This window comes from Eleutherodactylus coqui, chromosome 4, assembly GCF_035609145.1.
Source record: "Eleutherodactylus coqui strain aEleCoq1 chromosome 4, aEleCoq1.hap1, whole genome shotgun sequence".
NCBI classification, from domain to species: domain Eukaryota; kingdom Metazoa; phylum Chordata; class Amphibia; order Anura; family Eleutherodactylidae; genus Eleutherodactylus; species Eleutherodactylus coqui.
The window spans coordinates 75,529,075-75,550,833 of record NC_089840.1 but is presented as its reverse complement, the minus strand read 5'-3'; the positions used below and the strand labels follow the sequence as shown (position 1 = coordinate 75,550,833).

The following is a 21,759-nucleotide window of genomic DNA, read 5'->3' as shown; positions in this document are numbered from 1 at the left end:
GCGGGAGGTGCCAGACCAATAAGTCGTGCATGCAGGACATGTATGAACTTCAGTGACTTGGAAGGGCTCTTACTGAAGTCAGGATTAGAGAAGAGATGTTTTAAGTTCTGAAATAACAATATGCATGTATTATTACATATAAACTGCTGTAATATTGACACTGGATTGTATTCATCGTGCAGAACATGGAAGAAGCCATTTTTCTATAAGTGGCATACATGGTCTTATTGAATGAGAGAACCATTGGTACTGCTTCATATAATGCTTCACACCTGTTGCATATTGATGTGAACATATTAACCCTTTTCAATCCACTGTCTGACGTCTGAAGACATTCTGATTAAAGGCTGTACAGCTCCAATGTCGGAAGGCGTCCGGCAGGGTATCCTTACTGTATATTGCAGCTGCTCTTTTGTCGGGGGCCTCTCCAGCATGTCCCATACCACAGTACTGGTTCTAGCCAGCAGATGGTGCCATTTTATAATGGCAGAAAGAGAAACCCCCTAGGAAACCCTGAATCCAAAATTGGATTGCAAAGGGTTAACATACAGAGTTAAATACTGCCACAAAGTAGGTTTTATTTTGACAGTATTTGGTTTGATACATTCAGAACAGCCCCTGTCTATGTGCAAGTAATAAGCTATAGAGAGAAAAGACTGATGGATAGGTGCGACTCTCCAGAAAAGACAGCGGGACGGTTGGATCCAATGTCTCTTTTGTTGAGTGTAATAAAAAACAGCATAGGATATGCATTTCGTGATGAACCTCTTCTTCAGTCACACTTGGTGGGACATCACTAATAGGACTTCAGGATTGTGGATCCCAAGGGTGCTGGTGTAACCAGTGATGGAGCCGGAGATATGGCATCCTCCACTTCTGCAGGTTTTTAATATACTCAATAAAAGAGAAGTTGGATAATATATCCTACCGTCCCACTGTCTTTTCTGGAGAGTCGCACCTATCCACCAGTCCTCTCTATATAGCTTTTCATACAACTGTCGTGCCCACCATTGGTGAGTTCTCCTGGTTGGCAGCACCTCCACAGCTCATTCAATATTCACAGCCCATTCTAAGGCTTTTTGGTTTCCACACATCATCTGGGACCAAAACTTTCGATACCTTTGGGTTTGCTCCACCCCTCTCCTTTTCTACTATATATAGTAATAAATAAACACTTGGCTATCAGGATGTGACCTCCGTAGCCAAGACTTTGAGCCTCTCTAACTCTTGAGAAACTCATTACAGGCATATTTTACATTTCCTCCCCTTTTAAAGTCAGTGGGCGCCAAGTAATATGCATTAGATAGGTGTGTGCCGAATGGTCGTTCAGCAGACCACTATCTCTACCAGCCTGCCATACACATCCACATTCAGCTTGTATGTAGTGAGATGATAACGTTGCTGCCAAAACCCCTTTAATAACTGAGTAGTATCTACCGAAAAATAATAAGATGGCAACAGGCTTGCTTTCTTTTCTTTTCTTTTTTTTAATGTGTTTTATTTTTTTAAGGCTCTATTCACATCTACGCAAACGGCTCCATTCAGAGCCTCCGGCGCAGGTATGGCATGAAATGCCAAACAGGTGCAGGAAACGAACGGACCCCATTATAGTCAATAAACGGGCCTAATGCACATCTAATCCCACTTCATAGAAGAGCATTCATGCTGTCCATTGCACGAAATATATATGCTAATACCAAAGTCTTTACCAAATTAGCTAAATACCCCCCTCCTCCACAATAGCTAAATATGATTTTAGAGGGGACCTGTCCCCCTACCATGCAGCTTTCTTTAAAGACTGCATACAATGGGGTCAGGTTTGGTATACTATTAGCCCAAATGGCATAAAAAATATTGACTAATAGCAACTCATAAGTGAGTCTGCTGCATTCATGGAGGCTTCACTCCTCCCTCCGCTTTTAGCTGTACTTGATGGCTGCCATGTAGACATGCAGATATACATCAGCACATCAATCACTGCTAAGAGGGACAAGTTGAGCACTTCATTCACAAATACAATAGACATTCTGAGAGTGTTCTGTATTTTTTGCCAAATTGCACAAGATCCTGCTTTGGGCTAGAAATGAATCAGACCTGTCTCTGTAGTATACTGCCCATGAGCAGGACTATATAGTATTGTGGCAGGCCCACTTTAAAGAGTCACTGTGCTTTTTAAACTCTTTTAACATATCAGAGCAACATGTCAAAAGTTTTGAGCAGTGGGGGTCCGGGTGCTGAGACCTCGCTAATCACTGGAATGAAAGGGCTGCAGTGCTTATCCAACCGCTGTGCCCTTTTGGCTGTCATTGTTGCCGGCCGGCTCCTCTCAGGAGCTGAAGACTGATGCACAGATGTTTACTAGTAATTATTAGAAAATTATAATACCAGTGTTTCTGGTGGTGCAATGCGCCACACAACTGTGCTACATGCTACATCCATTCTGTTCCCCAGACATCACACACAGCTCTACTACATCCTTGCTTATTCCCACAGATGACACAACTCTACTACATTCATTCTGATTTCCACACATCACACACACCGCTCTACTCCATCCATCCTGAAACCACACACACAGCTCTACTACATCCATCCTGACCTCACACATTACACACAGAGCTCTACTACATCCATCCTGATGCCCAGACATTACACTCACAACTCAACTACATCCATCTTGACCTCATACGTCATGCAACTCTACTTCATCCATCCTGATTCCCAGACCTCACACACACAGCTTTACTACATCCATCCTGATTCACATACAAAACACACAGCTCTACTACATCCATCCTGATTCCCACACCTTACACACAGCTGTATTACATCCATCCTGATCCCCACACATGACACACAGCTCTAATACATCCATCCTGATCCCCACACATGACACACAGCTCTAATACATCCATGCTGATTCTCACACGTCTCGCATAGCTCTACTACATTCATGCTGATTCCCACACATCACACAGCTCTACTACATCCATCCTGATTTCCAGACATTACACGCACAGGTTTACTATATCCATGCTGATTCCCACAAATGACACAGCTGTACTACATTCATCCTGATTCCCACACATCACACACAGCTGTGGTACATCCACATCCATCCTGATTTCCAGACATCACCAGCACAGCAGACTCCTGGATATAGTGATCAGCCCCATGTCATGTGATCCCTAACTTCACCCACACAGGTGACCACATGATGGTGACATCATTACAGGTCCTGGTAGCTGTTGTCTGCTTATCTAGTATACAGTACTTTCTATCAAACTCCATAAAGGCTCCTCCTACTACAGCACTTGTCACATGGAAATGACGTCACCGCAGGTCCTTCAGCCCGCTGGATATCTGTGGTGGCGGTAGGTCGGTGTCTCCTGTGAGAACCGCTGAGTTGTGCTTGAGATAATAACGGCTTAGTTGTGTTCTCATTTTGTTATTTTTGTCCTCCTTCCAAGAGCCCTAACTTTTTTCCTTTGTTGGTCAGGCTCTGTGTTTTATATATGCTGTAGGATCTGTGATGATGTCACCAGGGGCGGAGCATGAGAAGCACCCACACACATACATACTAACTGATAAGTGGTCGTTAGTAGTTTGATAGTATTCTATAGTTTGTCTTCAGCTGCTGAAGTGAGCCCTACAGCCACTTCGGAGAGTAGCAGGGGTTTCATCACCTAGACGCCCGCTGATCAAATGTTTTAAGATGTATACCAAAGTTTTTAAAAAGCACAATTACTCATTAAAGTAGGCAACCTCTTAAAGACCAGGCTGTTTTGTACCTAAAGGACCAGACACTTTTATGGGTGCCTCCACACTTGCAATCGCGATATCGCTGCATTTTTTTTACGTGAATGCCAATAGGACTTTCTAATGTTAAAAACGCATCGCGAAAAACGCAAAGCACAAACTTGCGATTTTGGTGTGATGCGTTTTTAACATTAGAAAGTCCTGGTTACATTTGTATTAAAAAAAGAAAGCAATATTGCGCTTGCAAGTGTGAAGGCACCCTAAGGCCTCATGTCCACGGGGAAATATCTGCGGCGGATCACCCGCATGCGTGATCCGCGCCCCAATGGGATGCATTGGACACCCGCAGGTAATTAAATACCTGCGAACGTCATTTTCCCCTGAGGCGCGGATTGCATGTGCAGCAAAACACCCGCAGCATGCTCCATTTTAGTGCGGTTCTCCCGCAGGCTTCTAGAGAAGCCGTCCGAATCCGCGGCACACCCGCAGCTGAATTTCTTCTCTGCCGTGGGAGAGCAGGAGTTCAAAAAAAAAAAAAGCGTGCACGGCACATGTGCATGGCACGCTGCTGGTGTGCCGAGCACATCTGCCTGGCTGAAGAAATAAGATCCGGCCGCGACGGACGGCAGATCCGCAGCGTCCGGACAGGTAGGTAAAATGTTATTTTCAGGCCTCATGTCTGCAGCAAAGGAGGGACCCGCTGCGGGATTCTGCATGGAGAGTCCGCGCGGGCCCGAATTTCCCCGTGGACATGAGGTGGTTTTACTGCCCTATTTTTTTTTTCCTGCAGCTACCAACATTTTTGCTGCAGGTTTTTTTTCCCGTGACATATAGGGCTATTTTTTTAATATCTTTTTTTCACTGACTTTTTTTTATTGGGGATAAAAAGCTAAAAGAAAAAAAAAATTACCATTTCTAGTTGTTTTTTTTAAAATTAGTATCCGTATTTATGCTAAAATAAACTACCGGAATGGGTTCCTCATTTTGTTTCAGACATTTTAATATATAATTTGTATAGTTTTGGATTACAGGGTGCATACGGCGATGATTTATTAGTTGGCATCAAATTTGGGTCATTTTCTTTTTTTATGTAGACATTTTTATTTTATTCTGTCATTGTTTTAAACTCATTTTTGTAACTATTTTTTTTAACATTTCTAACCTCCATGAAGTTATAGAAGACCTCTGGGGGTCATTCACATTGTCTTTTTTTTATTTCACACTTTTCCACTGTACCTGGAGCATCCATAGGGGCCACAGTTGCAGGGAAAAATATCCCCTTTTAGTGACAATAGTCACTGAGAGCTGATCAGGGTCTACTGGGGTGATTGAGCGCTATGTACCTGGGAAAGGAGAAGGCAGAAGCGGTTAAAAACTGCTTCTCCATTCTCCTCCGGGTTCTCAGCTGTGACTAACAGCTGACAAACCCACCTGCTTGATTGCAAGAGCAGAGGCAGGAGCTATTGGTGGGAATTAAAGCCCAGGACCAAGTGCCGTATATTTATCGCGCTTGGTCCTTCAGGGGTTAAAGCTAGACAACCTGGATACATGTAAATGGGAGTTATAGAAACAGCGTAGCACAGTGAACTGCATTGTTTCTGTAACTTCTGAGATGTGGAGATAGTGCTGCTCGCTGCGCTATGCATTTTACACAACTTCCACTCACAAGTCGGCTTGACCATTTCTGTAACCCCGATCACCTCAAGCATCAGAAGAGATTTCGATCAGGAGGCAGTTTGTTTTTTTTTTAAATAGAAGTTGGTCCCAGAGATGAAAATACCCCTTTAAGACCAATAGGATCTTTACTTGCCAGTACTAGTCTTCCTGTGCTTCAAAGTTGTAAAAAAGACAATTTGTGTCACATTAGGTAAGTTACATTATGCATTGTTTCTCATTAAGTCAATTTACATTATACTTAGTTTTTTTACGGTTCCCAGGAAATTTTTATCATGCACTAATATATTTTTCCCCATGTTTTCTGATTTGACAACCACGCAATGTCTTGTTATTTACTGCACAGTAGCTGCTGAATAGAAGCCTACAAAATATTTTGCACACCCGCTGGCTGTATGAAATGATTCCGTGCAAAAATGAAATATTGGGTACATTTTTGTGCTGCATAAATAGCTGCCGAGAGAATTACTTCCTAGAACATATTTTGGTAATTATCATTTGATTACTAGAAATATAGAATCGTTTATTCTTCAGTAAATGTGAATAAAGTGTTTTAGTTCTCTTTTGCCTCCAAGCAGTCTGTTCATATACACCAAGGAGATGCTTGAGAATTGCTGATCTAAAGAGTGTTACTTCTCAGTGTGATAGTGTTTTAATCAGTTATTGCAGCACCAGCATAAAATAACAAGTGTCAAATTGTTCTGGAGACAAAGTGATAGAAAGATTCAAGAATATTTTTCCAGTAGCTGTACTCTTATTCCTACTAGTAATTATAAGGAAATTAATGGTACCAGTGTTTCTGGTGGCGCAATGCGCCACACAACTCTGCTACATGATACATCCATTATGATCCCCACACATCACACACACAGCTCTACTACGTGCATCCTGATTCACACACAGCTGGGGTACATGCATGCTGATTTTCAGACATCATCAGCTCAGCAGACTACTGGATATAGTGATCAGCCCCTGGTCATGTGATTCCTGACTCCACCCACACAGGTGATCACATGATGGTGGCGTCATCACAGGTCCTGGTGGCTGTTGTCGGCTTATCCAGTATACAGTACTTTCTACCAAACTGCACAATGGCTCCTCTATTAACAGTGACGTCACCGCAGGTCCTTCAGCCCACCAGATCTCTTTTACCAAACTGCACAATGGCTCTTCTCACAGCATTGGCGTCACTGCAGGTCCTTCAGCCCACCAGATTTCTGTGGCGGTGGTAGGTTAGTGTCTTCTGTCAGGACCGCTGAGTTGCGTCTGAGATAATAACGGCTTAGTTGTATTCTCATTTCGTTATTTTTGTTCTCCCCTTCCAAGAGACATCACTGTGGTATTCTTCTGCCGGTCAGACTCTGTGTTTTATACATGTTGTAGGACCTGTGATGCCGTTACCAGGGGCAGAGCATAAGAAACACATACATACATATAAAGGACAAGTGGTTGTTAGTAGTTCGATGTTAAAGGAAAGATACCATATACACCACCCGCCAAGAGGTGGGACTTGCTTTTCTGGAAAAGCTGGCAAGTAGACCAGTTTCACTGTGTGCTTTACTCCTTGGAATTTAGTGATTAAAGGTATTGTATGAGGATACAAAAAATGTTCTGCATTTTTCCCAGAAGCGGCACCTCTCTTTTCCATTGTTTGAATGTCATTGCAGTTGAACCCCATTCAAATGGACAATAGTGTTTCTGGATGAAATGTAGACCCCCCCCCCCCCCCCCCCTTCTCCTTGGCCTTCTGCAACTTTGCAATTTTATCCTTCCAGGTGACCATGTTCCTATCATTGGGGCCACAGTGAAAAGGTTTCAAGTATCCCTTCTCTCACCTTTAGGTCTCCTTCACACTGGCGACAAAGTCACGCAATTTTGTAGCCTTGCTACAAAGCGCATGTGTAAGAATCCCATGCTTTCCTATAGGTTCCTTCACACATGCAATGTTTTGAAGCATGCTACAAAATGACACAAAAACCTTGCGGGTCCAGCGATATGCCCGCTAATCACAAGGTTTTATAGCCTATGTTTCCCTATGGAGCCTTCCTCTCTGTTGCATCGCATCGCACGAAAACGCGGTTTTTGTTTGATGCGATGCAACTGTGACAATAGCAAATGCTACTGTCAAAGCTATATTATAAGCCTTAACTGCAGAAAAAAAAATTTAAAAATACACATACATCACCTCTCCTGCGCTGTCAGCCCGGCCGCATCTTCTACCCTGGTCCCGGGACTGATTATCATCTTCTCCTCTGGCCGGGGATTCAAAAATCCCTGCCTTCTGGAAGCGCTGTCTGTGATTGGCTGACGCTTAGCCAATCACAGCCAGTGCTCAATGAATGACTGTGATTGAACCAAGTGCTGCACATCGAGTGCTGGCTGTGATTGGCTAAGCGTCAGCCAATCACAACCAGCGCTTCCAGGAGGTGGGGATTTTTAAATCCACGGCCAGAAGAGAAGAAGATCAGTTTTGTGGCCTGGGGAAAAGAGTCGGACCCCCAGCAATTTATAATCTGTGCACAGGATAGGCGATAAATGATTGTTTTGCTGGGAAAACCCTGTGAAGGTACTGCTGGTGTTTGCTACTAGGAAAGTTCATTTTAGTTCAGCTGCACAAAGCTAATGACCATAATTAAAAGTCATAAAATATCATTGTTTCCTAAAGAGCCGCTTCTCACATGAGCTCTTATTCCTGCTCTTTGCAGATGTTGATTTATGTATTTAAAAAGTTGCCCTAGAGCGTGTGCCGCTCACATTCCTCCGCACAGCAGTTCTCTATTGATTACTATGGAGAGCTGCTGTTCAGCTGATGCATAGCAGTGAATGTGCTTTCATGAAGAGTTCTGCCATGGTCCTTTGGCCATAATCAGACAGGATAAATGCGTTACGTTTGTCTGGTCAGGTGATGATTTACTAATGCTACGTTTCACGTCGAATTAAAAATGACCTTTTATGCAGTGTGGATGGTCCGGCATAGTTATCATGGCTCCATTACAGACAAAAACTAGAGTATAACACAACTGTGTGGTCCTGTGTCCGAAACTAACAGGGTTTACCGATCTTTAAAAATTCTCTTCTGATCATTTAAATGCAGCATGGCTTACAGATATAGCGATCGGTAATATCAAAGAGCGGCACCCTATGGACACAGTGCATTTGTGCTACTTATTGCTGTAGCATTCCACAGAGGTCAAGTTAAGAATCGCTATATCTTTATCACTTACTGATATACAGCCTGTATCTGATATGTCTGTTAGGCTTAGGCATTATGCACACGGCCGTGACGGGTTCCACAAGCGGAATACTGAAGCGGAGTCCGTCACGGCACCCCTTCCAAAGACCCCATACTTACCTCCAGATCCGCTGCCCCAAGTCCCGCATGATGCGCCGGCAGTGTCACATGACCCGCCGGCAGCGTCATATGACGCGGTGGGCGCGGCGCATATTCACTCTATACTTCCGCTGTGCTACAGCGGAAGTATAGCGTGACGGGCGGCTTCCATTCCGCAGCATGTACATTAAGCTATTAGGTTTAATAGAACCTAATAGCTGCAGTGAAACGCCGCAGATTTTCGCCACGGAAATCCGGCTGTGTGCATTGGGCCTTAGGCCCTAGGCCCAATGTCCACGTCTGGATTTTAATTATAAAATCCGCGCGTGTCTCCCGCAGCTTTAGAAGCCCATAGGGCAAATAAATGCATGCAGGAAAGCCATCCTTATCCGCGGCACACCCGCAGCTGTTTTTGTGCTGTGCCGCGGATCCACAGGAGAGCAGGAGATTAAAAACCAAAAAATGAGCACATCCACTGGGCAGAGGAAAGAGGATCTGACCAGCGCGGAGGAGAGCCGCACTGGATCTGGAGAGGTAAGAAAATATCTTTTCCCTCTCCATGTCTGCGGCCACGCACAGATTCCACTGCAGGATTTAGCATTGGAATCCGTGCATGCAAGTGGACATAAGGCCTTACATAGACGTAGGGACTTATTTACTAATACTGCTTAAAAATTAATCCTAATTTTAAGACTGTCTAGTCTGTATAGACCAGTGATGGTGAACCTTTTAGAGACCGAGTGCCCAAACTGCAACCCAAAACCCATATATTTACTGCAACGCGCCAACATGTCAGGGGGCGGGCTTATCACGATGTATGATTTTACCCCCTTCATTCTAAAAAGGACAGGGCCGCTTCAAAACAGACAGTGTGCAGATTTTGACTGCTTTTTGGATGCATAAATGGTGCAGAATGTCCTCAGCGGAAATTTCTGTGGAAAATTCTGCAGCATTTCCGCATCCAAAAAGCAGACAAAATCTGCACACTGTCTACTTTGAAACAGCCCTGCCCATTTCCGCCACATGTAAACATGCCCCAGTGATAATACTGACTTCCCCCAGCGGCCCCAACGATAATAGTAACCCCCCCCCCCCCCCCGCGCGCGCGCAGCCCCAGCGATAATAGTGACCCCTACCACCGACCCCAGTGATGATAGGAACCCCCACCACCGACCCCAGCGATAATAATGACCCCCACCCCAGCGGAATAGCGACACCCCCCAGCGGAATAACGACACTCCCCAGCGGAATAGCGACATCCCACAGCGGCCCCCAGTGTAATAGCGACATCCCACAGCGGCCCCCAGTGTAATGACATCCCACAGCGGCCCCCAGCGTAATAGCGACATCCCACAGCGGCCCCCAGCGTAATAGCGACACCTTTCAGCAGCCCCCAGCATAATAGCGACACCCCACAGCATAATAGTGACAGCTCCCAGCATAATAACGGCGGACCACAGCGTAATAGTGACACCCTCCCAGCGGCCCAAAGCGTAAATAGCGACACCCCCCAGCATACAGTGGCCTACAGCGTAATAGCGACACCCCCCTGTGGCCCCACAGTGTAATAGCGACACCCCCCCAGCGGCCCACAGCGTAATAGCGACACCCCCCCAGCGGCCCACAGCGTAATAGCAACACCCCCCAGCGGCCCACAGCGTAATAGCGACACCCCCCAGCGTAATAGCGACATCCCACAGCGGCCCCCAGTGTAATAGTGACACCCCACAGCAGCCCCCAGTGTAATAGTGACACGCCCCAGTGGCCCCAAGCGTAATAGAAACATCCCACATCTAATAGCGACAGCCCCCAGCGTAATAGTGACACCCTACAGCGGCCCACAGTTTAATAGCCACATCCCACAGCGTAATAGTGACACCCCCCAGCGGCCCCCAGTGTAATAGTGACACCCCACAGCGGCCCTGAGCGCAATAGCGACACGCCCAGTGGCCCCCAGCATAATAGCGACACCCCCCAACGGCTCCCAGCATAATAGTGACACCCTACAGCGGCCCACAGTTTAATAGCGACATCCCACAGTGGCCCCAGGTTAATAGTGGCACCCCCAGGGTAATAGTGACACCCCCAGCGGCCCCCGGTGTAATAGCGACACCCCGAAGTTGCCCGAGCATAATAGCAACACGCCCCAGTGGCCCAAAGCATAATAGCGACATCCCACAGTGTCCCCCAGCGTAATAGTGGCACCCTACAGCGGCCCACAGTTTAATAGCGACATCCCACAGTGGCCCCCTCCAGTGTAATAGCGACACCCCCCAGCGTAATAGTGACATCCCACCGCGTAATAGCGACACCCCCCAGCGGCCCCTAGTGTAATAGCGACACCCCACAGCGGCCCTGAGCATAATAGCGACACGCCCCAGCAGCCCCCAGCGTAATAGCAAAATCCCACAACGTCCCACAGCGTAATAGCAACACCTCTCAGCGGCCCCCAGCGTAATAGTGACACCCTACAGTGGCCCACAGTTTAATAGCGACATCCCACAGCGGCCCCCAGCGTAATAGTGATATCCCACAGCGTAATAGCGACACCCCTCAGCGTAATAGCGACATCCCACAGTGTAATAGTGACATCCCATAGCGGCTCCCAGCGTAATAGCGACATCCCACAGCGTAATAGTGACACGCTGGGGACCTCTGGGGGTAATAGCGACATCCCACAGCGTAATAGTGACATCCCATAGTTTCCCCCAGTGCAATAGTGACATCCCATAGTGGCCTCCCCTCCCCCACTCACTCACCTCAGTTGTGATGGCGCTCTCCTCCTGTGCCTCAGTCTCTGCCGCCGCAGGTCCCGAGGTTGGCGCTGTCCTCTATGCTGGGGCCAATGCCTGTGCCAGCACTCCCAGCCTCGGGCCCGTAGCTCTCAGGCTCGATGCAGTCCTACGCCCCCAGCCAATCAGAGGCTGGAGGTGTGAACCAGTTGTCTGACAGGTGTATTAGGTCACCACCCCTTACTTATGGTGGCGACATAATACACCAGTGCCGTCCAATCCCAGCTGCACTGTGCTGTCACAGTGTGCGCCAGGATCGGCGCTGCTAGCAAAGCAGCTGAGTGAATGCCGGCAGGGGAGCCGCGGCCCCTGCCCGTATTCACAAGTGGTGGACGGCCGATGGCGGCGCGTGCCAGTAGGGAGGGCTCTACATGCCGCCTCTGGCACGCGTGCCATAGGTTAGCCACCACTGGTATAGACCATCTGTTAGTTCGTTTAGTGTAAACCAAAAAACTGCGCCAAATTTTGGCCCAATTCATGGGAATTTGTGATGCAATTTAGGTCATGATTAGAGATGATCGAGCATTGCCCTTAGCGAGTACCTGCCCGCTCAGGAGAAAAGATTCGGCAGCGGGCGGGGGAGGAACAGAGGGGAGATCTCTCTCTCACCCCTGCTCACTGCCGCAACTCACCCGCGCCGGCATCCGAACCTTTTCTTCCGAGCGGGGAGATACTCGCTAAGGACAATGCTCGATCGAGTAATTGTCCTTAGCGAGTATGCTCGCTCATCTCTAGTCATGATTTGTTTTTGGACAAGTCAAAAAAAAATGCACAAAATTGTCTAGAAATATATAGTAAATGTGGCACAAAGCATGTAAGGCAATTCCGATTTGACAAGCTTTTTTTTGGTGGTCGTCAGTGCCCAAACTAAACCTGGATTCGTTGCTGAAGACAACCTGGTTCTACTTTGTAGCATCCAGTTTTGTCAATCACAACACCGCTGCAAATAGAGGCGACGGTGGGTGGGTGTCAAAGTCAGTACACGTAATGGGCACTGTGTGACCAAATGTCCTTCAGCCTGGAAATGCTTCAGACAGACACAGGGACTTGTAGCGATGGTGGCACATGTCTCTGGATGGTGGACAACTAAACAAAAGTTACTTGTGCTTGTCGGACAAGCAGGCAATCCGACAAACAGTTGGAGCTGCTCTGCTTGTCGGACGATCAGACGATACTCTCTACTGGTAGTCTGTTGAAGGCTTCCTGAGCCTGGTCACCTTGTGTGTGTGCCCTCAGGCATCCACTGGTCCCAACATTTTCTAAAAGCCTGGTCAGAATGGCTCAAGTTCTCGTTCCCGCATTCCAGAGATGCGCCCCTTTTCAAACTCTGTTAACTGGGTAAAATCTCTTTAGTTGTGTCAGTGACATGTCTAGAGGTCAACAAGCCCTACACAGTAGGAAAAGAGGTCACCATACACAAGGAGCCTCAGAGAGCTTTTTTATAAACCAAGGGTAGAACCACTTTTAGGGCCTCAGGTGGCAAGGCTGTTCATCTAATCACACCAAAAGTCTAATAATTTGCATATCTGCAGAGTTTTGCAGCAAAATGGCAACTTCTTCTAGGTGCTGGATTGTTTTTGACAGAGTGTATGTTTCTTACCTTGCTCTTCTACTGACACTTTCTATTGGCTTTAACCTTTTGTAATAAAATCTGGATGTATTTACAAGTTCGGCATGTTTTTCCTTCTGTTACCCAGGCTTCTGTGCACTACTGAGGTGAGCTGACTATTGTTACTATTGCAATTTATTGTTTGTTGTTTTATTTTACTGTCAGCAGAGCTTTATGAGGACATGTTTTTTGGTGGGAGGATTTGTTTTCATCAGTACGATGTTGCAGTAGATAGGGCAGTTTGCCTTTTATTCCAGTTTTATTTTTATTGTCTTAGTTTTTTTTTTTTGACTGTGTGGGATCAATGACGTGCTAATTTTATAGTGTTGGTCATTATGGTTGCAGCGATACCACTACTATTATTTGCTGTATTAGTTCCTGAGCCCATGTCATCTCCACCTTGTACTTTTACGGCGCTGCGCAGCAACTACATCCTATCACCGCCATAAATACTAATGGTGTAACCACAGGTGTAACATTTGACAAGAGCAAGAAGTAGAACATACAGACAGATTTTAAAGGATGCCTTCTGCCATCACGGGGGTGCAGATATGATTATATGAGGCTACCTTGATGCTAGTAAGATGGGAAATTTCACATTGCAAGAAATAATGAACCAGAATGCTCACCACTGTCTTACAATGTCACGTTACTTCTTGCGGTAACCAACTTCATCGCCTAGCAGGCAACAATCTGAAACATGTTTATACAGGATCAGAAACCAGAGATCTGTCCATTAGGGATTGAACATTAAAATCACCAGATCTCAACACCATAGTGTTCGTGTATTAGGAGCATCCTTGTAACTTCAGGGAAGAACCACAACAGTTGTGGATTGAAAACTGAATGTCTTACAGAAATGTGCTCGGTCAATTTGTCAATACACTGACATGCCAGAAGTCATGAGTTAGTAGTATCTAAGTATGTAAATTGATTATGAAGTGGCACCATCTCTGGTAATGGCATGGGAACACTCACACTGTATAAGGTTTCAGGTATTATCTTGTAAGTCAGGTGGATCATGGTAAGGTGGCGTGAATTGTCGCAGTTCAAACGAGGCATGATAGTAGATTCCAGACAGATGGGCCATTCCATCTCCGAAGCTGTGCGGGCATTTAACAGTCCTTGGTCCACAGTGTTGCTTCTATACCGGAAATGTATCATTGAAGGTATTACCACCCACAGTGGTCAGCGCAGTGGCCACTCATGGATGCTTAATGGTCACAACCGGCAGCATCTGGCTGTCCATGTGAACAGACAAGCAAATCTAGTAGAAATTATATCCACATTTAATGCAGGAGGTCCCACATTCATATCCTGCAGGTCATTGCAACATTCTTTTTCTCCCATGGCATATTGGAGCAGAATACCCACTGAAGTGCCTCTGTTAACACCACGACACCATACACAGCACCTCACCAGGGCTCAGGCCGTTTCTAGCTGGACCTCACAGGATAAGCAACACGTGATGTGATCCGATGAGTCAAAGTACCAATTCTTTCAGGTTGATGGTAGGGTTCATTTGTGGTGCAGACCCCAGTTATCAGCAAAGTACTGTGCAGGCAGGTGTTGGTTCCACTGTGGTGTGGGGTGTTTTCATGACATAGGTTGGGACCATTGATTCATCTAAACATGTCATTGACCGGTGCCCTGCTATGTTTCACTGGTGGCCATATGCAGCCCTTCATCAACTCCATGAAGCCCCATAATCCCCAGAAGGATAATGCACCATACCATCAGACCCAACGTGTACAGAATTGCTTCAAGCAGCATTCTGGAGAGTTCCTATGAATGGTGGTGTGGCCCGCACGTTCACCCAACATGAGCCTAGTTGAACATATATCGCATATGGTGGAGAGGTCCATTCACACCCTACAACTACCACAGAGTTGTGGGTGGCTTTCCAGACAACATAGCTCAACATCCCTCCAGATGTCCACCATCCACTTGTAAAATCGATGCCACATCAAGTTACTGCACTTCACTGGGCTAGAGGGGGTCCTACATGATAATAGTTCCTTTTGGCATGACTTTTGGAATGTCAGTGTGTTGATAAGGAAAGAAGCAACGGTCCTTTTAAAAGCAGATATTTCTCAGTGATCCCAGGCTTGTTTTGAGCATGCATGCCCCAGTTGTTTGGCAACCTGTCTCCTTATTTTATTCAGCCAGTCATCATCACAAGGTACTAGAGGGAGATTGTGAAGGACATGAGACAAGCGTCTGGTCTAGCATACACATTAATTAGAAGCTAACAACATGATTTAAGGTGGAAAGGAGCTGAAGCAGCGTTAGGACGTGGTGTATTACTCCCCGATGGATTTCTAAAAGATAGAGATGGTACTTTTCTCACCTTGCAGTTAAAATCGGAGTCTAGGCCATATCTCACGGGAAGATTACTGGCTGACATCATTGGAACCAAAACAGATGTTTGCTCATCTATGTAGAAATCACGAAGGACGGTTTCACGGGGGTTAAATTTGTGGATCCACTGACCTGTCATAAATTTCACAATATGTAAGAAGCATTGTCACCCAAGCGAAGAGGACAAGCAGAGTGTTTACATGCTGATAAGAGATGAAGAAGAGATTTACATCACAACATTTCATTAAAACAATTAGTACCTCAGTAAAAAATAAACCAGCCGTGTGTACCCAGGATATGACAATCCAAAATAACTTCAGTCTAAACATTTATCTTCATGCTTTATGTCATTTCTTTTTAGAAAAGTATCAAATCTGATTTGTATGGGTGACAATATCCTTGTAATAGACTTTTTTTAATGCTTTGGTACCACATCTAAATCTGATTTCTGGATTGCCTGACCATGCTTTTTGTTCCCATGTCCTATATACACCAGCAAATGGTGAGGACAGCGCCTTGGAAATGGTATGGGGACAAGACTAATAATAATCTTTATTTGTATAGCGCCAACTTATTCCGCAGCACTATTCCTACGAGCGATCTTCCCATATCCTCACATGATCCACCTCAGTGGAGAGCCGCATGCAGGAGAGAAAATGGACCCCCCATCAGAACGGTGGAGGCAAAACAATTAGAAGACAACCAAAAAGATGCGCTCGGACTCAATAAGTCAAGAGGATCAGGGTTTACTCACTCGGAAGAGGGGAGGAATATCAGTTGGTGCTGAATATGCACTCCCCCCCTGAACATCCAGGATGGCCTTGTACAGAAGCAATATGTCACTGTGGGTTACATAGGTTGGGACGCAAACATGCGTTCCAAGGCTAATGAAAACAAAGATCTGGTACCGTGTTAGCCAGTAGAGCAAAATGTGATTGTTCTCAGTAAGAGAAACAACGTAATCTTGTAGATATGATACCTTTTAATGGCTAACAAAAATACATGATGTAATAATAGCGAGCTGTCGTACCAACGCAGGGGTTCTTCTTCAGGCTTATGGATTGGATCTGAAGAGGCATGGATATTTATACACACTTATAACATACATACTTATGACAAGGCACAGATATGGATGTGATTGGTTCGCACTTAAAAGGAATTCTGCAACAGCAAACAAACTTTTTTTGTCTAGGCACTGATAGCGGAGTGAAAGTTTTATGGTCCCTAAATTACTGTTGGAGGGGGGGAGGTCATCAGGCTTGACTTTCTACAAGAGATACACAAACATTTTTAGCTAAGCACTGATAAGGGAGTGAAAGTTTATGGTCCCTGAATTACTGTTGATGGGGGTCTTATCTGTGCAATCAAGTTTCACACTTCCCATTCACGCATAAATCCTGGGGAATAATTTAACCCAGTATTCAGCGTGTCAAAGGTTGTTATCAATTTATATTCCCAAATTCTTCTGTGGTTTTGTGACTTGAAACCACCCTTCAATATCAAAACTCTCATATCTCCTATGTCATGTCCATGGTTAGGTCAAGTTTTGATATTGAAGGGTGGTTTCAAGTCACAAAACCACAGAAGAATTTGGGAATATAAATTGATAACAACCTTTGACACGCTGAATACTGGGTTAAATTATTCCCCAGGATTTATGCGTGAATGGGAAGTGTGAAACTTGATTGCACAGATAAGACCCCCATCAACAGTAATTCAGGGACCATAAACTTTCACTCCCTTATCAGTGCTTAGCTAAAAATGTTTGTGTATCTCTTGTAGAAAGTCAAGCCTGATGACCTCCCCCCCTCCAACAGTAATTTAGGGACCATAAAACTTTCACTCCGCTATCAGTGCCTAGACAAAAAAAGTTTGTTTGCTGTTGCAGAATTCCTTTTAAGTGCGAACCAATCACATCCATATCTGTGCCGTGTCATAAGTATGTATGTTATAAGTGTGTATAAATATCCATGCCTCTTCAGATCCAATCCATAAGCCTGAAGAAGTACCCCTGCGTTGGTACGACAGCTCGCTATTATTACATCATGTATTTTTGTTAGCCATTAAAAGGTATCATATCTACAAGATTACGTCGTTTCTCTTACTGAGAACAATCACATTTTCCAAGGCTAAGAGACGATAGGGGAGTGGTGTGGGAGTCGTCACGCATCACGGGACCTGTGCCTCCGCCGTCATCCATCCTGAAATTTACAACTTAGGACAATAAAGCTGAAACTCGTTGCATTGTTCATTGAAGTTCTCACCCAGAGGTCCGCTCTTTTATTTGCCACTACTGTGAAATAAATTTTGATCTACCTTCTTCTGAAGAGGACGTGGATTTGACTTATTGTCTCTGTACAAGGCTCTCTTGGATGTTCAGGGGGGAGCACATATTCAGCACCAGCTGATATTTCTCCCCTCTTCTGAGTGAGTAAACCCTGATCCTCTTGACTTATTTGAGTCCGAGCGCATCTTTTTGGCAGTCTTCTAATATACACCAGCAAGTTATAGCAACCATATATACTCATTGTCAAAAGAAATCAAGCCCCTAGAAGGAGTTGTCAGAATCGAATGAAACATGTGTAATTGTAATGTTGATATAAGTAAGTAATTACAATATCAGAGCAAAAGGAGAATTTATTGTGAAAAACCGAACACTTGAAAGGGTTCTCTAGTACCCTGTTGTATCGCCTCTAGCTTGGATACAAGATGTGATAACAGCGGGCATGGAGGCTCTAGTACCCTGTTGTACCACCTCTAGCTTGGATACAAGATGTGATAACAGCGGGCATGGAGGCTCTAGTACCCTGTTGTACCACCTCTAGCTTGGATACAAGATGTGATAACAGCGGGCATGGAGGCTCTAGTACCCTGTTGTACCACCTCTCGCTTGAATGCAAGATGTGAAACGGGCGGGCATGGAGGCATACAGGTTCCGTATGGTATCCTGTGGCATTCCTGTCTACGTTTGCTGTAAATAAGCCTCTAGATCGTGCAAATTTGTAGGCTGTCGAAATTTGCGTCCCATATGGTTCCATACATGTTTTATTGGTGATAAATCTGGTGACCGGGCAGACACGGAACTGTGACAATGTTGTGGAGGCATTCCAGTGACCCCCTTGCTGTGTGCGGCCGAGCATTATCCTGCTGGAAAATGCCTCTTGGAAGCCGCCATGAGAGGAACACATGTGGCTGCAGGATGTCCTGAACATAATTGCTGAGCTGTCATTGTCCCTCGTACCACTGCCGCTCCACAGCAAAGGCAGACAGGATTGAGGAGCTCACCCCTAGGTTTCCAGACACGAATGTGGCCTTCATTGGTGCCCAAACTAAACTTGGATCTATTGCTGAAAACAACCCAGTTCCACTCCATAGCAGTCCAGGTATGTCATTCATAACACCACTTCCCATGGAGGCAATGGTGAGTGGGTGTCAAAGGTAGTACACATAATGGATGCCATGAGACCAAATGTCCTCAGCCAAGCACCTAGAAATGGGGCTTGTAACGCTGATGCCAAATGTCTCTCGATGGCAGACAACTAAACAGTAGGAGGTGCTCGTGCTTGTCAGACGATACTCATTATTGGTGGTCTGTTGAGGATATCCTGAGCCCGGTCACCTTGTGTGCATGCCCTCACGCACCCATTGGTCCCAACACTTCATAACAGTCCGGTCAGAACGTCCCAGGTGGTGGCAATTTGTCGATTGGGATCATCCCACTTCTCGCATTCCAATATTGCGCCCCTCTCAAATTCGGTTATCTGGGTGAAATCTGATTAATTGCGTCATAGAGGCGTCTGGTGGTCAACACCCTCTACACACAAGTAGCCTCTCAGAGCCTTTTTATGGGCCAAAGGTGAAGAAACTTTTAAGGCCTCAGGTGACAAGACCGTTCATCTAATCCTGCCACAACTCTAATCATTTGTATATTTGTCTTAGATGTAACTGCATGCTAAGTTTTGTAGCAAAACAACTCCTTCTAGGTGCTTGCTTTTTTTTGACAAAGCATGTATCTTATTACTTCCATCTGGTCTGATTATCCTCCTGCTAGAAGTACTTACTCATTAAAAAAAAATGTAAAGGTACAGATCCTTTTTCCTTTGTTCAAGCAGACCATTAAAAAATAACATTCTGGCTGCTCATAGCTGCCACTAGAGGGAGCTCACTGCATATGGAGTTCAATGGGAGATCTTCAAATAAACATGTATTCAGCTACCCATAATAGCAGGTACTGGTGGTAATCACATGGAAGTTGTCTTTAAGGGTATTTTTAACCTTGTAGACCTCTCCTTGTTTAGGTTCCTGACAAAACTAACATGTATTGTATAAGGGTACTTTATATATTCTCAAGTTTGATCGGATGACCTTTTTACAAATCAGATAAAAATCACATAAAGGCACCGTCCCATGCTTTTGTGATGGAAATGATCCTTCATATTATACTAACTGCATCTGATGGAAACATTGACAATGCTGTTTTGCTTCTACAATTCTGTACTTGGTCACTGCTTTTCTTTACTCTTACCTTTAAAATATGCAGCCCCAAGCAGGAGTATACTAACGCCTGAAGGCACATCCTGAAAGAACTTCAATACTTTGTTATCGGTTCTCTTCTGCACAAAATCATTGGCTTCTGACACATCAAGACGAGAATTTCCTGACAGAACTCTGGGCTTATTCCCATAGAACTTCTCCAACTGAGTCACAAAATCCATACGCATCTTCAGCCCTGAAAATCAGAATACAGTTAATATACACCTGTACATGGCCATTTAATCCTTCGATGTAAATTGTCTGTCATCTCCAGAAAATAGAAACAAAAGTTTTTGTAAACTATTTATGGGCTACCCTCAGGATAAGTCATGAATAGTTCATCAATAAGGGTTCACCGCTCGAGATTCCTGCCTATCAGCTGATTGAAGTGACAGCAGCGCTCCAATGAGCACCGCGGCCACTTCAGCCCATACAAAGCACAGACTCTTACATTATATAGCGGCTCTGCCTGGTATAGCAGCTCAAATCCATTCACTTGAACGGGACTGAGCTGCTCTCAGGTCATGTGACAAATGAAAGTGACATCACAAGCCTAAGAAGAGGCTGCTGCACTCATCAGAGTGCAGCAGCCTCTTCAAACAGCTGATCGGGAAAGACCCCCACCGATCTGATATTGATGACCTATACTTTTTATACGTTTTTTTTTATTTCTTAGAACAGACAAACCAGTGTGTAAAGAGTTTGCATATCTTAAAAGGGCATAGGCTGTGTTTGGTACAATAGTTCAGCCACATTGACTTCTGCAGTAGCAGACACAGCCCATCAACAAAAGTCGAGCGGCAAACACTTCAACTATAGCTGAACCTGATGATGGATGTGTTATTTGTACTATGTAAATAAGCTTTTTTAGCCTTTCACATTTCAATGGCTTGATTGGCTTTGGTTCCACTACTGGTAGGGTCTACACGGTGCGGATTTTGCTGTGGAATTTCCACGTGTACCCTCCGCATGGAAAGACCGCGGCCTTTACAGTAGCAAGAAACTGGATGAGATTTTGAAAATCTCGTCCGCAGGCTGCGGAAATAATCCGCACAAAACCTATAAAGAAATTGACATGCGGTGGACCTCAACCATGGTGGAATTCCGCACAAGAATAGGCAATATAAGCCGCTTCTAAATCTGCACCAAATGCTGCCAGTTTTGATGCAGGCTTTCCGCTGCTGAACTGCAACAGAATGCCCGCTGCGGATATTCCGCTGCAACTGAGCTCTTGTGTGACCTGGCCTAATAGAGCAATGTCACATTTTATTGCCTTGTAAGTGATCGTATTCTAGATACAGTTTACTATTAGTGCTGCTGTTAGCACCATGTAACTAGCGGCTGAACATTTACATAGGACTGCTGCTGTTCATTATTAGGCTGTGTAAGTGATAGCTTACTTCTCTCAAACATGACTCGAGTTGTACTTTTCAGCCCTTTCGAGTTTGAAGAAAGGCTTGCAAGCAGCTCCTTATAAGTGGCGTGAATGTCTGCGTCATTAAGCAGGTCATAGTACAGGGAGCGATGTAATAAGGATTCAGTCCGTTGTCCGGCACCTGAAAAGAAGGAAAAAACTCTGTTTACATAATTAGATATTTGTTTACCTAAAATGAGGTAATTACATATATTGCCTTATATTACCTTATATTTTAGTTTAGGTTTTTAATTTCTAGAACTATTGTCTTAGAATTCATGGGTCT

At 45.1% G+C, this 21,759-nt stretch overlaps 1 protein-coding gene across 1 annotated transcript in view; it reads right to left on the bottom strand.

Annotated features, from left to right (window-relative positions):
• SERPINF1 (serpin family F member 1) overlaps positions 1-21,759 on the bottom strand; it is a 75,193-nt gene that overhangs the window by 5,082 nt on the left and 48,352 nt on the right. The window contains exons 4-6 of the mRNA XM_066599692.1: positions 21,460-21,615; positions 20,052-20,255; positions 15,516-15,658 (exon numbers count right to left, since the gene is read on the bottom strand). Of these exons, the coding sequence (XP_066455789.1) occupies positions 15,516-15,658; positions 20,052-20,255; positions 21,460-21,615 (503 nt within the window). The remainder of the gene's footprint in view (positions 1-15,515; positions 15,659-20,051; positions 20,256-21,459; positions 21,616-21,759) is intronic.